General features: G+C 56.7%; 1 protein-coding gene across 8 annotated transcripts in view; it reads right to left on the reverse strand.

Moving 5' to 3' along the window:
• Positions 1–858: 858 nt before the first annotated feature.
• SEC14L1 (SEC14 like lipid binding 1) overlaps positions 859–16,631 on the reverse strand; it is a 57,080-nt gene continuing 41,307 nt past the window's right edge. For 4 of the 8 annotated variants that reach the window (XM_031469184.2, XM_031469186.2, XM_064495485.1 and 1 more), the window contains 6 exons: positions 15,643–15,777; positions 13,459–13,710; positions 12,194–12,417; positions 11,839–11,940; positions 5,826–10,105; positions 859–5,150 (listed from right to left, as the gene is read on the reverse strand). In XM_031469184.2, the coding sequence (XP_031325044.1) occupies positions 10,090–10,105; positions 11,839–11,940; positions 12,194–12,417; positions 13,459–13,710; positions 15,643–15,777 (729 nt within the window). In that variant the 3' untranslated portion in view covers positions 859–5,150; positions 5,826–10,089. The remainder of the gene's footprint in view (positions 5,151–5,825; positions 10,106–11,838; positions 11,941–12,193; positions 12,418–13,458; positions 13,711–15,642; positions 15,778–16,631) is intronic. The other 4 variants (XM_031469183.2, XM_064495486.1, XM_031469187.2 and 1 more) reach the window with 4 other exon arrangements.

The following is a 16,631-nucleotide window of genomic DNA, read 5'->3' on the forward strand; positions in this document are numbered from 1 at the left end:
GTTGATGACATCTGTTTTTCCTCTGAGACCAAACAGGCCTCTGCTGGCTGTGAACGCTGGAGGAAAAGGGACAGTGGTGCAGGCAGCCAGTGACAACACCCAACTGGTCTGGGCTGGAGCCCGAGATGGCTCCGAGGGCCAAGCTGCAGCCGAGAGCTCGGGAAGTCTCAGACCAGTCGTGATCTCATCCCAGGAAGGAACGGAACCCTGGGTGTGACAGCCACGGCCTCAAGTCACCTTGAATCATGGCCATTCTCTGCCTCATCCCAGGGGCTAATATTTCTAGAACACTTGCTGTGTAGGTGCCAGGCTCGATGCTAGGCACAGCGTGCACAGGAGCTCATTCCATCCAGAGAACGACCCCTGTGAGAGTCAGAGGGTCTGGGAGCTTCCCCAGTGCAGTGCAAGCAGCCTGTGGCAGAGCAGAGCCCCAGAGGCCCCAGGCCCCTGCCGGCTCCCTGCGGGAGCTGGCCCACACCGGGGCTCCTGCACCTTGGTCTGCAGGTGTCCAGCCTGCAGTCATGAGACAGGACACACACAGACCTCAGGGCTGTGGGAGGCGCTTGGACAGAGATAAGAAACCCCAACCTGGCCCTGTCGGAGGGAGGCCCATCCCAAGGGAGGCGGGCGAACAGGCTGAAATCAGAAGCGACGCTCTGCTCACATGTGTAACTTCCCTCCAACGTGCACACTGTCTGCCGGAGCCGCGAACCCTAGGATTGCAGTCAAGTGCAGGTTCACACACCCTGTTCTCGGACAAACTCAGTCCTTCGGGCCCGTCTGAGCCCCCGCACCACACACACACACACACACACTCCTATTGCTGCCCCCAAACAAATGTGTTTGTGATTTAAGGAATTTCCACACCATGTCTAATTTCATTTATGAAACAGAAAAATCAGGAAGTAATCACAAGGGGAGTCTGGCATGACGAACGGATTATTGCTGCAGGTTCCTTTCAACAGCCTTTTCCCAGAACACATCTTAAAAAATCTGGTCTGATCGACTGGGAAGGTGTTTATTGGGCAGACTGGAGTCTGCGTGTTTCACAAGAGCACCACGTCATGCCCTTGGCGTCCTCGGAGTGTGTTTACTGATGACGCTGACCATGCTGGCGCTCCAGGAAGCTGAGCAGAACTGGGCCCTGGAGGAATTCGAGTTCCATACCCGTCATTAAAATCACGCTTCTCACATCGGCTGCTGCGAGTGCAATGGACAGGGTACCAGTTTGAGGGCCCAGAGCCAGGAGCCGAGCTCCACCTCCGCCTCCACGACTCACCATTACCTCTAAGCAAATGTCCTAACCTCTCTGGACCTCTGTTTCTTCCCTCCAGTCATAAAGTGTTCGGTTAGAACAGGGATTCTCAACAGGGGATGATTTTTGCCCCCCTCCTCCACAGGGGACAGAGGACAATGTCTGGAGACACTGTTAGTTGCTGCATCTGGGGGTGGCTACAGGCATCTGGAAGGCAGAGGCCAGGGATGATGCTAAACATCCTACGATAGACCGGACCACCCCCACCGCAAAGAATGACCCCACCTGGAGTGTCAGCTGGGCCAAAGTTGATGCCGGCTGTCCGGATGGCAGGACAGGACCGCAGCCGGAGCCGGCCCTGGCCGGGTAGGCCTTGAATGGGGAGGAGGAGAGGACCCACTGTCCAGTTCTCCCCTGTTCGGGAGGCTTTTCGGGGAACCCAGTGACATTCCCATGGGACTCCCTCAGACGCTTCCTTCTGCTCTGGGAACAGCAGAGAAGATATGAGGGGCTGGCAGCTGAGCCTGGAGCTCGTCACAGTGAACCCAGGGGACTTGGGGCTCTCCCGAGTGCGGGGTGACTGAGGCCCGGACCCACCCTCTAGCTTCCATCTTATCTTCGCTTGTTCATTTCCTAATAGCTTCGGGGACAGGCAGGAGCCCATTTACCCTGATAAATGTTCACTGACTCTTTCCAGAGGCAGAGAGGCCAACAGTCTTTATGTTCTTTAATAAAAACCCACGTGCCTCTTTCAGATCTGTACTGGGGATCAGACCCCCCCCCAGCAAACGGCCACCCACTCCAGGGGCCTCAACCCACCCCCAGCAGAGCAGAGCTGGGGCACCAGGGCAGAGCAGGACAAAGCTTTCCCCAGCCGTCTCTTCAGCTTTCTCGTGGGATTTTTCCAAATCAGATAGCTTCCTGGGAGGCTCGCTGAAGTGTTTTAAAATGAGGCAATAGAAGAAATCACTTGTTCTGGGAGGACGGCCGGTTGGACGGCCAGTTGGTCACCCGGCCGCTAGCCTGGGGCGGCCGAGGCCCTGTGTCCACGCGAGGGCGCTCCCCGCCGCGGCCGGCGGGCGTGGACCATGTTGGGGTGAACACCTGAGCCAACTGGCCTCAGTGCCGCGATTTTTCAACACTGACAACTGTCCGATCGTCCACAGGCAGCTGCCCAGCTGGCCCTGGCCCTCCCTGGGGACCGGCCTCTGTCGGCCTCCCTCCACACCCTTCCCACCCTCGACCCAGAACCAGCCCCTAAAGGACTTCCCTTGAGTGTTTCAAGGAGCTGGAAACAAGCTTGGTCCTGCAGCCAAGGATCAAGAAAACGATTTAGGAGGAATTAAAAGTCACTACGTTACTCTTTGACACAGAAGTCTGTCTCAGAGATTTAAATGTAAACAAAATTAAACCATGAAAGTACCGAAGGATACGTAGGAGAATTTAATGTGGGGAAGTCCTTTGCAAGATGCAAACCCAGGAAGTGATTAAGGAAAAGATAACAGATTCGACCTCATAAGATTAAAATTTTCTGTTCAAAAGTAAACAAAACAAAAAAGTCAAGGCCAAATGACAAACAGAAGACAGCTGCTCCCGCCTCACTCAGAGCTTAAGCCAAAAAGCTGGTGGCCTCACAGGACCTATATGGCCTTTTGGGACCTAGCCACCCTCCTCCCTGCCTTTTCATCCCTGTATTTGTCAGGACGAGCTCCTTCCTGCAGTGGTGACAAATAAACCCTGACATCACAGAGATGTCACGCAGCACAGATTTACTCCCACTCACACCAAGTCCAGTGAGAGGCAGGCGGCATCCACTCCACACAGTGACACAGGGATCCAGGCTTCCTTGGATATGTTTCCACTCAGAAGTGACACACATTCCTGCTACTCACAGCCTTCTGGCCTGGCTGACCACACGGTCCTCGTGGCCGCAGTGGGGCTGGGAGCCACAGGCAGGAGTGGGTGGATGTCTGGGGACTGGCACTGTCTCTGCCACAGCCCAGCCTCCTCCTCTTCTGCTCACTCTCCCAGCTACACTGGCTTTGCTGCTGTGTCTCGAACACCGAACATACTCCTGTCTCATGACCTTTGCCCTAGATCCTCTCTCCTTCTGGAATGTTCTCCTGGACATCTGCTAGAGTGACCCCCTTGGGCGAGGCCTCTCCTGACCACCCTGTGGAGGAGTACAGCCTCCCATGCCCACCCCATCGCTCCTGCCCCCTCCCAGGGCTGGTCAGCTGGTGGCACAGGTCACCACCTGAGACAGAACCCTGGCCACCGGCCAGTCTGGAAAATCAGAGTCGTCTTAGGTATTTCAAGCAAAGGGACCTGACACAGGAAGGTCGCTGCACAGGTTTCGAGGCTCAAAGAGCAAAAAGGGGGCCATGTCTGCAGGCAGCAGGGACCGGCCCCGGGGCTGGGAGAACGCACAGGGAGAAGTGAGGCCTCTAGAAGCGAGGGCTGCAGGCTCGGGCTCGAGGGACCCCAAGCAGCTCCGGGGCCCGTGGAGGGGCACAGCCCCGCAGGCATTCCGCACTCAGGGGAGTGTGGCCAGGTGGGCGAGCCAACTGCACAGGTGTGGAGAACCTGGCTGGGCACCCTCAGGCCTCCGGAGGAGCTGGCAGGCACGCCCCCTGAGGGCAGGGCTTCCCTTTTCAATGCACCAGTGTCCCCTCCCCTTCTGGGACCTCTGAGGCACGTGGTGAGCATCTATAAATGCTGACGTGGAGAAAAGACACATGGGGAACTGGGACAATCATCTGTGACCTAGGAAGGCCAGGGTACACTCCTGAGGACCTGAAGAAAGTGAGCAGCCCGACCCAGCAATGCACCGAGGAGGCAGGGAGGCGGCAGCCTGGGGTGGGCTGCGGGTGCTGGCAGGGAAAGAGCTCTGAGACAGCGGCAGGAGGCAGGCGAGGGGCCAGCGCGCTCAGAGAAAAACACACCATCACGCATGTGCGTGTGTTTTCACGTGACCAGAACAAGTCTGGAAGGATCACCGGAAACGGCACTGGAGGTGCCTCTGGAGAGCAGAGCGGGGCACTGGCGGGGAGCCAGGACGCGGTGCGAGGAGGACGGTGCTGGGAAGAGACATGTATTTCTGTTTTATTCCCTTTTCTTCTGTTTGAAATTTTCACCATGAGAAAGTATTTTCTTATGATAAAACCCAATTACTTTAAAAAAAAGAAAGGAAAAATGACTCAAGATAAAAAAGGGAGATAAAAAAGAGTCCCTCAAACACAGACTTTGTATCCACCCATATGGTGGACAGCCACACCTGTACCTTGTCATGGCTGCCTAACAGGACGAGGCCCTCCTGAAGCTTAAAGGGCCTTTGGAAACACAGTATTTCCATCATCTGACAACACCCGTTCTGCAATTTTAAAAAAAGAGGGATTGACGTGAAAGTATTTACATCTTTATGGTCTCCAGTTTGGGCTCATAAGGGGTATAGCTTTCCCGTAGTAAAACCAGGTATGTCGCAAAGCACACACCCTGCAGAGGACTGGTATCTGGAACCTATGAAGAACTGTCCACTCCACAGTAAAACAACACGGAATCCAATTAGGAAATGGGCCAAAGACAGGACACATTTCACCAAAAGATCCACAAATTAGCAAACAAGCACATGAAAAGGTGTCCAACATCATGAGCCCTTAGGGAAACGCAAATTACAGCCACAGCGAGCCAGCACCCACACCCATCAGAACGGCCACAATAACAACAGCAGTAACACCGAATGCGGGCGAGGATGCGGAGAAACGGGACCTCTCACACGTTGCTGGTGGGAATGGAAAACAGCGCAGCCTCTCTGGAAAGCCATTTGGCAGTTGCTTGCAAAAAACCAAACGTGCAACTACTTACCATATGACCCAGCAGTGGCATTCTTGGGTATCTGTCCCAGAGAAATGAAAGTTTATGTTCACATCAAAACCTGACCACAAACGCTCAGACCAGCTCTATTCATAACAGAACCTGGACAAACCCAATGACCCTCCATGAGTGGCTAGAAACCATCCTGGATACTTACTTCCTAGTCTGCAGCAACAAGAAATGAAATACCGATGCTGGAGACAGCCTGGGTGAGTCTCCAGGCAAGTGTGCTGAGTGAAACAGCTAATTCCAAAAGACTGCGGACTGTGTGATTCCACTTAGATAACATTTTGAAATGACTGAAGTTTAGAAATGGAAAGCAGTGGTTACTGGGGGTTGGAGGTGGGGGGAGGTGGGAGGGAGGTAGACGGAGCCATAAGAGGGCACAGTGAGGGATCTTGACCACGGTGGTGGATACACAGTCCTGCGTGGAGGATAAAACTATATGGGACTAAGTACACACCCATGCAAACAAGCACAAGCAAACTGGGAAAAACAGCGTAAGGCTGGTGGTTTGGATCAGTGTGGGCACCCATCTTGGGAGAGGGCACTACAGCTTTGCAGACGGTGCCTTTGGGGAAGCTGGGTAAAGGGTACCAGGGATTTCTCTGTATTATTTCTTAAAATTGCTGTGTTACTGTAGCTACAACTCTTTCAATAAAAATTTCCTCCAGGGAGACATTATTAGCAAACATACCAATCGGTGCTCTAACGGAATCCACTGTGGTCCGGGGAACTGCTTCCTTGCAGACTCGAGTCCGTGTTTAATTTGGCTCCAGGCCTCTGTGGTGGGGGCAGCACACTGGGCATCACTCGTCAGGCAGCTCATCTCCTTGGTACCGGGTCCTCGTCCCTAACAACCAAGTCCTGCGATGGCAAAATCAAAGCGCAAGTAAGAGAGAAAGCAGCCGCAGGTGCCCGTCCAGCGATTTACACGAGATGCCTGTCCTCGTTCAATTTCCCGTGCAGAACTCAGAGGTTCCCCATTTTGCTTCTAAACACAAAGGGTCTCCCATTTGCGTGCTGCCTGTGGGTCAGAAGAGAGCGGTTCTGAAACCAGGTCCAGGGAAGCTGAGGGCCACCGCCCCACATAGCCATGCACTGACCATCTGGGCCCCTTCCCCTCCTCCAGGCCTCTCCTGCGTGGTCCACAGAGCTCAGTGGGCACGCACCCCACAGGGACCTCCACAGGGTGGACACAGGCCCAGCGCGCACACATGCACACGCCAATGCCCAGGGCCTCGAGGGGGCGACCTGCCCTCCTGGGAGCGCTGCAGGGACCTCCTCGCAGGGCCACTCGGCAGGGTCAAGGTTTACCTGTCAGTAGGTGGATCTGGACGTCTGGAAACCTGGCAGGTGCCTGCCCTCCCCGCCGCCGCTGGGCCAGGGCCGCCTTCCCCACCAGGCCCAGAAGGCCCAGCACCCAGGGCCCAGGATCCTTTGGGGGACCCCCCAAAATGTTTTAACTTCTTTTAAGATCAGAAGAAAATATGAGCAAAGTCGTCCCTCGGCATCCCGGGGTGGGGGTGGCTACAGCGCCCCAGTGGAGCCCAAACGCTGCGCAGGCTCGAGTCCCTCACAGGGTCGCGTGACACCCGGAGGCTCTGTGTCCGCAGGTTTCGCATCCGCAGATTCGACCAACTGCGTCTCGGATAGAGCACGGCTAGTGGAACCCGCGGATGAGAAACCCGCAGATACGGAGGGCTGAAGGGGTCTTCATGCTGAATGTGAGTCCAGTCGAGATTCCATCCATCTTTATACCTCCGGCCGTAAAATATACTCGTTCACGTTGTTTCATGGAGGAAGGCAAACGTGCGCGGCCCGGGATGGTCAGAATAACACAGTGAGGCCGGAACCCATGGGAATTCATTCCACGTTCACTACGCAGGTAGCTTAGGGTGTCTGTCCTGGGGCAGACACTGTCCGAGGCCCTGACAGGGACGGAGTCATGGTCATGGAAAGACGTCCCGCCCCATGAGTGCGTGAGCTGTGCCTCCCTAAGCCTTGCGATGAGCCTCTCACAGACGGTGACGCGTGGGGAGCAGCCGGAGGCCAACGTGGGGGCGGAGAGAAGATGCTGGAAGGCCTGGGAGCAGCCCTCCCGGGGTGTGCCACCTGCGTCCACAGCCCCTGGGTCCCGTCGTAGGCATGGGGCCCAGCTTTATTCAGTCTACCCATTCAGATGTTAATCTCATCAAAAAAACACCCAGAACCTTCGTTCAACCAAAAATCTGGGCCCCACGGCCTAGTGAGATTGACACATAAAATTAACCGTCACACCCCTTCCGAGGTAAGACTTCAGTGGACACGAGGGATGGAGAGTTTCCTGCCTTGGCTCAGGCTCCGCAGACAAGAGCTGAAAGGGGCATCATTACCCCAGCGGGGCGATGGGGATGCGCGTCTCCCACGTGGCCACCAGGTGGCGTCAGCGGAGGCAATCCCCTGGATGGGGCCGTGACCACCTTTGGCGGCTGGAAAGGGGCTCTACCTTGGGGGCTGAGGCTGGGTTTCTCTCTCTGGCTGTAGCACCGGGGACTCAGATCACAGGTGTAGACCAGACTTGCAAAAGGGAAGGGGCAGGACTTGGCAGCCAGACGATTCCATGGAAATCTGGGTTGCTCTACGGATGGAGCTGAGGGTCCCCCTTTCTGCAGCCTGGCACTTGCCCCGGCTGTTTCCCAGAAATAGCCCAGAGGCCTCTCTCCCCATCTGTCTCACTTTGACAGGGCAGTTGGGGCTGGTGCACAGAGGCTCAGTGATGTGAATTTCCACGGGCTCGTGACTTGCTCTGTTTGCTGCTGTCAAATAGGGTCCCGGTGACTGACTGGGATCTCAAACCCAAAGGCAAGGTCGGCTTTCCCTCAGTGCAGGGTCCTTTCTAGAAGGGAGCCCTGGCGGGTCAGTTTGGGGGTTCAGAGGGGCCCGACTGCTCCAGTCCCCACGGGCCTCCCTATAGCAGCCCTTGGCGTCCACTGGCTGCTGGATGGAGTGACCCCGGGCTGGCCCACGCACCGGGCACTCCAAGCTCTGGCGGACCCTGCTCCTAGTCCACTGGAGACCCCACAGTCGAACACGTGGGTCCTATGAGTTTGGCTGGTCTGTGCCTCTGTCTGGGGCTGATGAGGACACCTCATCACCCAGACCTGCTGTAAGTGGTGTCATGGTTTTTCACTTTTTGTCATGGGCTTTTTCACACTGCGGAGAATGTTGCAACCAACTCTGCCATTTTAACCATTTTTTAGCGTCCTAGTCAGTTGTCTGTTGGTTTCAGTTGCTCTGTTTTTACATGGGGACGACACTACCATCCTCCCACAATCCCCTGCTTCCCAAGGCTCTCGCTTTTCAAAGAAAATTCACTGCTTTGCTTTATGCCAGCGCTTTAATGACAACACTCCTGCCACAGCTCCAGGACTGACAGGTGGCCTGTGGTTTGGGCTCTGCTGACGTCTGATGGGGATCTGGGCTAAGGGAACGGCACACTTACTCACGGATCAACACGTGTTACAGGTTGGGGGCCAACATGAAGACCTGATGCCCACCGTGAGGACTGGACCTTCTGTCCCACTGCAGCTCTGAGTCAGTCGAGCGACGGGCGGCAGGTAACAGATGCTTACAACCTCATCTGATTTTTAGGCTGCTCTGGCCGCCACCATGAGAGTCTGATGCTAACCCAAAGGCCACCTGTGACAACAGGCACCAGGAGGTGGCAGAGCACAAAAGGGATTCGTGGGAAAAACCTTTCCCTCCCTCGGTGACAGGCTGGCTGAGCCATCCAAGTCATGTGTGCTGCTGAGGCAGGACCAAAACACGTGCCTGGTCCTGACTGCCAGGGACGAGGTCATACCCCAGGCCGAGCCAGGGTGTGAGGGCACGTTCCGGCCTCACCTGCTCCCACCCCACGTCCCAGCCAGTCCCCTCGGCCACTCCCACCGAGGCCAACTAGGAAAGTCAGGGACCTCATGGCTCCTGATGGGGGGGGGGGGGGGCGCCCCACCGCCCCTCCCCCCCGGTCCAGCAGGCCCCACTGCAGGACCAGGGGTAGGGTGGCCCAGGTTTCTGAAGGCCCGCACCCACCCATTCTGCTCTCTCTGGGCCCTCACTGATGAAGGATCCACTTTGTTACTAAAGAAACGCTGCCTCGGGCATCGTGCCTGAGATGGGCCTGACCCTGTGGAGTTTCAGGAAAACTGCAGCACGTCCTCCTGGGGGAGCGAGCGGACTGTCAGTACCTGCCCGCTCCTGACTCTGCAGCTGACGACCTCCATCTCTCTGCGGGACAGGGCGCAGGGGTCCCGCGCAGGCTCCTGCTGGTCCCGAACTTCTGCAGGGCCAGCACGCCGGCCCTGGTCTCCCCCTCCTTCAACCTCTGAAGTTCCTGAGAACGTCAGACTCTTGGAGGGAGACTGCCATGTCACAGGAAGAAAAAGACATTCTTTTCTTTAAACAGTTCACATTTATTGATAACAATAAAAAAATCTTTTAAAGACTATCAGTATTGTATTACCAAGAGTGAGGTAATATGTTTACAAAACATGTACAGAATTTGATACGTAAATAAGGAAATTAGAAAGGAGAATGAATTAAGACACTAGTAATAGAGGGGAAACCGAAAGAATCATTAGTGCTGAAAAAAGGTGAAACGAGAGCAGCATTTTAAAGAGGGCAGGGTGCTGGGAGACAGTGAGCCCTGCCATCGAAGCCGACCTGCCCCGCGGTCCCCTGACGAGGAGAACCGGGTGGTGTGTTACTCAGGAGTGAACCCCGTGAGCATTTGTGCAGTGATGTGCTTTGAACTCTCAAGGACGCAGTCAACTCCTTGGGGAGCAACAGTGCCACTTCTGAATCAACTTAAAAAGAACAGATCTTCAGGCTGGGGGAGGGGGGTGGCTGCAATCAAACAGTCCTACAAACATCCCTGGGCTGATGTGGACTGTCCAAGTGAAGCGTTTTCCTGGCAGCTGTCAGCAAAATCGCCATCTGAGACACAGGAAAGAGACAAAGAAAGAGAGAGACAGGACCGACTTCAGGTCCTTATAATTTGGAAACAGGAAACACTGACGGGGAGCAGCATGGATGCACGAACTAACCCTGCTGTGCTCTCTGGAAAGCAGCCTTTAGGTGCCAATGGTGAGCTCATCTCAGCAAAGGAAATGCAGAGCTATGCATGCTCCAGAAAGGCCAGCAACTGTGGGAGAGCCCACGGGCGTCCTGGGCGAGCGGGCAGCCAGAGCTCAACATGGCCACTTCCCCTGAGCCCCTGCCCCCGACACCCCCGTGGGCACGCGCTCTCCAGTCACGCGGCACCCACCTGACTGACGCCACCAGCGCAGACAGAGACAAGGCAACCAGCACAGCCAGGTAAGGGCCGCCGGGGTTTCAGCACACATCCCTCAAAGCACAGCCTCCACTGTGCACACCACACACCACACGTCCTCACCTGGGGGACTAACCCCAAAACAACAACCGGACAGACTCGCACACAACCTGCCTTTCCCACGAAAAGCACAGAAAATGAGGGCCCACACCAGACAGACCAGCCGCTGTAACTGGGCATCGAGAAGGAAAAGTAAAAAGCACTCTGACCTTGTAAGCTAACCTGCTTCTATGAACGCGAGCCCCCTGCTACTGGGCCCAAGTGCCCACCTGCCTGGGCTGCACCGCCGCCCGCCCAGCCCGCGCACACACGTGGCCGTGGTCTCCTGGGCAGAGAAGCGGGGCTCCCACAGCCACGGGCCGTCCTGAAGTGGCTACACAGTGAGAAGACTGTCAGCTACGGTCAGCCTGGGACGGCTTCAACGTGGCAAATGGGGCTTACTCTGTCTTTGAAACCACCCCCAGCGACTAGAGGGCCACTGGGCTCGGACGCTGTCCCGCTGTGAGGGGCCCAGGGAGGCAGGGCCAGGAGGCGTTCGGGCTGCCGTGCAGGCAGGAAGAGCAACACGGCGGAAGGAAAGGGGAAAGGAGCCCGTCGGCCCAGGTTCACGTAGAGGAGTCCTGCTCTGAAAGTATCCAAAAAACGTGAAAAGGAAGAAAGAGAAAAAGACGTTCAGTGATGGCGGTGTTTCTCCTGGCGTCGTGGGGAACCCCCGGGAGCCCCCGACCCCCAGTGCCCAGTTTCAGCAGCGGCTCCACGTGGCCCCGGGGGCCGGGCTGGGGCGCCCGCAGGCTGCCTGAGTCCTTCCCGGGTAAGCGGCGTCTGCTGGGAGGAGAAGGGCCCGGGTGGGCCGTCCCTGCCGCGGGAGGACCCGTGTGGACCACGGCAGGGAGGAGGTGAGGGCTGTGACGCGGGGGGCAGGGACAGGCTGGCAGCATCTGCTCCTCGGAGGAAGGCGGGTCACCTCCGACGGGTGCTGGAGGGATCGATCCACTAACGGACAGTGCGGAGGTTGCTGGAAACATTTTTTGCATCAACAGTCGAAACAGAGTCAATCAACCTCATAATTGGTATATAAACTGCTGTTCTTTCAAGAGAGCCCTTGTGCTCTGGTTGGATTTTGTGCACACTGGATACAAAATCTATGGCTACTGAGTTAGAATTACAGTTAAAACTACCTGTGCAGATAGTTCTGGGATCAGTGACTACGTTTACCAGCTGGAGAGCTATCTGCTACCTAGAGGGTGAGAGCAGTCTGCACACTGCGGCCGCCGGGCGGGCGGGCAAGCAGCGGTCCGAGGTGGCACGGCCGTCCCCTCCGCGCACTGGGCACTACCTGGAGATCATGGAGCTGGAGTGAGACTGGCTGGAGGAGGTGGTGGCGGCGCTGAGCTGGGAGAACCCGCTGTGGCTGGACTCCAGGCTGGTCATGGAGCCCCTGTAGGCAGCACAGGGAGGGGGAGGTGTGAGGACCCACCGCCGGCCACCCCGCCACACACTGACTGTCTGGTTGATCCTGCCCCCTGCTCCCCCAGCACTTACAAAGCCAGGGTGGCTGTGCTGGGACCCCAGGGGACACAGCCACCCCACCCTGCCCTTGCACACAGATGATGTCATGAACTGCCAATGACAGATGGCCCAAAGGCCACTCCTATCATCCCAGGACCTGCCGTACGAGCCTCCCCTCTTACCCTGTTGGCCCCGTGGTGGCCCAGCTGTGCGAGGGGAGCCCGCACCTGAAATCCTCGGACCCGATCACCTCAGTGTAGTACATCACTTTACACTTGTGGGAAGACACCTGCAGGGAGGCCAGCACGTCGTCCACCCGGGGCAGGCTGGTGGCCGCACAGGCTGGCATGCTGTGGAACTTCCACTGCAGGATGTAGAAGCCCGGCCACCGCGTCACGTGGGAGCCCTGGAACGAGTCAGGCAGCGCCCTCTGAGGAGGGCTCCCTCCCCAGTTCCTCGCCCACAGCAGGGCTGGCACACGCCGGGTGCACTCGGGCCCAGCAGTGATGACTAACCATCTCAGGAAGGATCTGCTATGCTGGTTCATTACCAGGGTCAGCCCCGCAGCCAGGTCTCTGCTAGGTGCTGGGAAGGCCACGGGGAGTGACCTTCTGAGGCCGTCTGCCCCCAGGACTCAGTCTCTGGAGGAAGCGGCACCCACAAGGTAGGACCACCAGGGTGAGGTCAAAAAAGGTTGCCCGAACCAGGCAATGCTCTCTCTGACACGCTTCCAGTGACCTCACCCACGTACCCTGGGTTAAAAGGATGTCGATCTGAAATAGAATGCCAATCAGTGAAAATTACTGTCTCCCTTAATTCTGGAATTAAAGATCGTGACACAGCTAACAATGTTCATTATTTTAAAAAACACTCTTTTTCACTCTGTTTCTAAGACCACCGAGACGCTGAGTTGCTTATCCCTGAAAACTGTAAAGGCGGCAAAATCCTGCATCTATTACGAAGGCCAGAAGCACCACGAACCATACCATCCGAGCTCCAGCACTCACAACAGCTCGCCCAAGAGAGCCGACAGAGCATCTTAAAGACGTCAGAACGCTCGGTAACGACAGGTGACGGCTCCCTGAGTGCTCATCTCTCTCACTTCTCTTGGGGTGCTCGTCCCTCGAGGGGACGCCGCCGCCAGTCCAAGGCCAGCGTGGCGGGAGCCCTCTGAATCCCGGCTGTGCACATGGACTAACGCCGCTTCCCACCTCCCGAGCCGCTTCTGTGGAGGTCCTTCTAGAAAAGACCCCTGCCTTTGGAGACAAGCCCTGGACGCCGCCAAGGTCCGAGTTCTCCTAAGACTCGCTTGGCGACTTGAGTCACCTGCGCCAGGACTGAGAGGACAGCCCAACCGCTCGTCCAGACACCAGGCAGGGCAGGGAGGAGCAGGACTTCCCCCTCCAGACAAAGCCGCCCAGCCGCAGGGAGTCCCAGGCCAGCTCACCTGCACGCTCTCCCCCTCCTTGCAGATGAGGGGCGACTCCACCATGCTGTAGTCGCGGCCCAGCTGCCAGACTCTGTCGATGAGCTGCACGTTGTTCCCACCTGGGGACGTGATGCTGTGCGCCCCCAGGGAGTCCTTTTTGGGCGGCTGCGGCGACCTCTTGGAGTGGTAGATGTTAAAGACAATGTCTCCTTTGCACACGTCAAAATCCCAAGTGATCACCGAAGAGGCGTCCACTATCTGAATGAGAATCTGGAACAAGAGGTTGCGTCAACCAACTGAGGTGACCACGAGCCTCTGCGCCACCGTGGTCGCAGCAGTGTCCCCCCCCCATAGCTTTTCCACCCTGGCGGGTGCAAATCACAGCAGCGGGCGGCCTCACCCGACTCCGCAACAAGCCCGTCTCCCGCTCACGCGTTCTTTAGACCGACGGCTCCTGCCCCACGTCCCGGGCAAGCTCTGCACTGCCAGCTACACTATGGCCCAAGAGCCCCCCACACGACCTCTGGACAGCACCCTGCAATCCCGGGTCCTGGCTGTAAGCGACGTCTTGATACAAAACAGAAATAACGCAGGACAGGACAGAAGTGGCTCCGTGGGGTGCTCTGGGCTGGAGGCACAGGGAAGGTCCCAGAACAGAGAGCGCGGGTGGGATAGGAAGGAAGTGCTCAGGCAGGGGAGGGCGTGTGCACGGAGGGTCACTAAGGGCCAAGGCCGCAGGGCCGGGTGGGAAGAGGGAGCCGCGCAGCACGGGGGTGGGGCGGGCCTGCGGGGCAAGTGCCAATCTAAAGGCTGAATTTTATACTCTGCCCATATGGTTTCCCAGCAGGGAATGATCAGAGTTATAGTTTCAAAAGATTAAAGGGGGAGGGATGTGAGAATTAAAACCAGCTGCGAACAGTTACGTATTCACCAAAATACTTCAGCAGCAGCCAGGCCCGTGCCCCACCCGCCCAGAGGCCTGCCTGCCGTGCCCCATGTGGCATCCGAGCACCTGCTTCTCGTCTCTGGGCCCTTCCCCGGCTGCCGGGCCACTCCTCACCATTAACGGACTGGCACAGAATCTCCTGACAGAGCAGATTCCATACAGCACGAGGGCCGCGTGCAAGCCCAGCAGTGGCACTAATGACACCCACATGGCTCCGCAGGGCGGAGCTCCCCTGAGACGTCGGCCCCTCAGCGGACAGGCACCCCCGTGCCTGCGCTCACAGCGGGGACACGGAGTTCAGTCTTCACCTTGATCCATGCTTTACTTAAGCCCCGAGCAGAACTGGAGAGCTCACTGTTTTGACGGGGAAGCATTTTCACAGACACCCTGTGACTCACAAGCACAGATCACACCACTCAGCCCTCTACCCTGGACGAGAGGTCACCTAGGAAAAGACAAGAACTCGGCCCCCTTGAGCCTGCCGGCCTCCAAATAAGAAATTAATACAAACCACCCTCAAAGACAGTTGTCGGCCCTGCAAACTGCGTGACTGAGGCACATCCAACCTGTCTCTGCTTGTTCAAACCACCGCACCACCCAGTCCACTGCCCACGAGTGCCGGCCGCCATGAGGGAGCCACTCCGGCCGGGAGGACGGAGGAGGTGGCACGGCTCCACTCCTGGCGCCACCATCGGCCGAGCACCACTCCGTGCCAGGCGCTGCCGCCCCAACAACCCAGAGTCCAGGAAATGGCCCCACAGCAAACCCGCGCGTGTGAGGACGCAAGGACACTCCTGCTTCTGCACTGCCACGTGACAGCCAGGAGAGAGGATGGAGACAGGCTGGTGTTCCTCACTCGGCCAGACTTACAGAAAAGGGCAAAGTCCTTAGGAATAATAAATAACCAAAGCTGGGCAAGAAAAAACAGGAAGTGGAATTGGTCCTATCCATCACTGACTAAGTTAAATTCAGGAGTCACAAATCTTCCCACGAGGGAGCCGGGAGACGCGTCCCGTGTGCGAAGCAGCTCGGCTAAACTGGACGCTGAGACACCCAAGCTCCGCTGTGGCCGCATCTGTTCTGAGATGCCCGCTCCTCAGCGTCAACGTCCACCTAAACTGAAGACCGAGGGTCAACAAAAACCTACAGACAAAGGCCAGAAAAGGTATCTGATTCTTCTAAGCTAAACCCACAGGCACTGCACTGAAGAAAGGCCAGCAGAGAGGGACCACCTGTGACTGCGCCCGGCACCGTACCTCGTGTGGGGCCCCTTTGAAGACGCTGGCGGACTGGTAGATGGTTTCGGTCCAGAGCTTGAGGTCTTCGTTCTCCAGCTCCTCTGCTGTCCTGTACAGAGATTTGGGCACCAGGCCCCCCTCTGGGACTTCACACTGGGACGGAAAGGCAGTGGTGAGAGTTGTGCACACACGCCCAGGCCCCCCACCCCGGCCCCCTCAACAGCTCGGAGCTGCTCAGGAAATGGAAAACAGAGGCAGCGTCATAAAATCCGCTGTACTGCTTAGCAAAGTCATTGTTAAAAACCAGTTAAGTACATGTGTCTTGCTTTGAATGAGAACAAGTCGAAGCAGATTTGGCACAGAATCCACACCAAAGGCACGCGGGACTGGGCCCAATTACTCAAGCTGGTTTACATAAGAATTACAAGACTTTATGCCGCGCTGTAAAGGGGCAACACTAGGTTAGGAAAAGAGTTTTGTTCTCGGCAGCTACAGGCATTATTTTTATTATATGCGATTATAATCAAGACATATGATCCATGAAGAAGGCTTTGTACCTAACCCAGGTCAGATGATCGGTCCATAACGCCAGCCAAAAAATAAAACCGGGTAGCGTCTTTTAAATTTGCTTCAAACAGGCTGATTTAGAATTTGTACACTTCATAAATCTCCTAACTGGCCTTGATATAATGACTTAAGACACAGGTTCATAAAATTCAAGCATTTTCCCCATTATCAGCCCTGGGCAGCGACCACACGGGGAAGAAACAGCTGTCCCCAGGTGGCAGTGCCCTGTGACTGTGATGAGTCACAGCTGTGAGGTCACAGCAGAAGACCCCAGACTGACACGAGGTTAGAGCCTGGCCAGGTGCAGGCAGGCAGGACTGAGCGCCGCCTCTTCCACGCCAGCCCCAACGGCAGCGCACAAGAGCTGAGCAGCCTTAAAGACTGGACGGTGGAGACCTCAGCCACCTCAGGGACTCTTGCTGTCGTGAACACAGCATAGG

Source organism: Camelus dromedarius, chromosome 16 (assembly GCF_036321535.1).
Source record: "Camelus dromedarius isolate mCamDro1 chromosome 16, mCamDro1.pat, whole genome shotgun sequence".
Lineage (NCBI taxonomy): Eukaryota > Metazoa > Chordata > Mammalia > Artiodactyla > Camelidae > Camelus > Camelus dromedarius.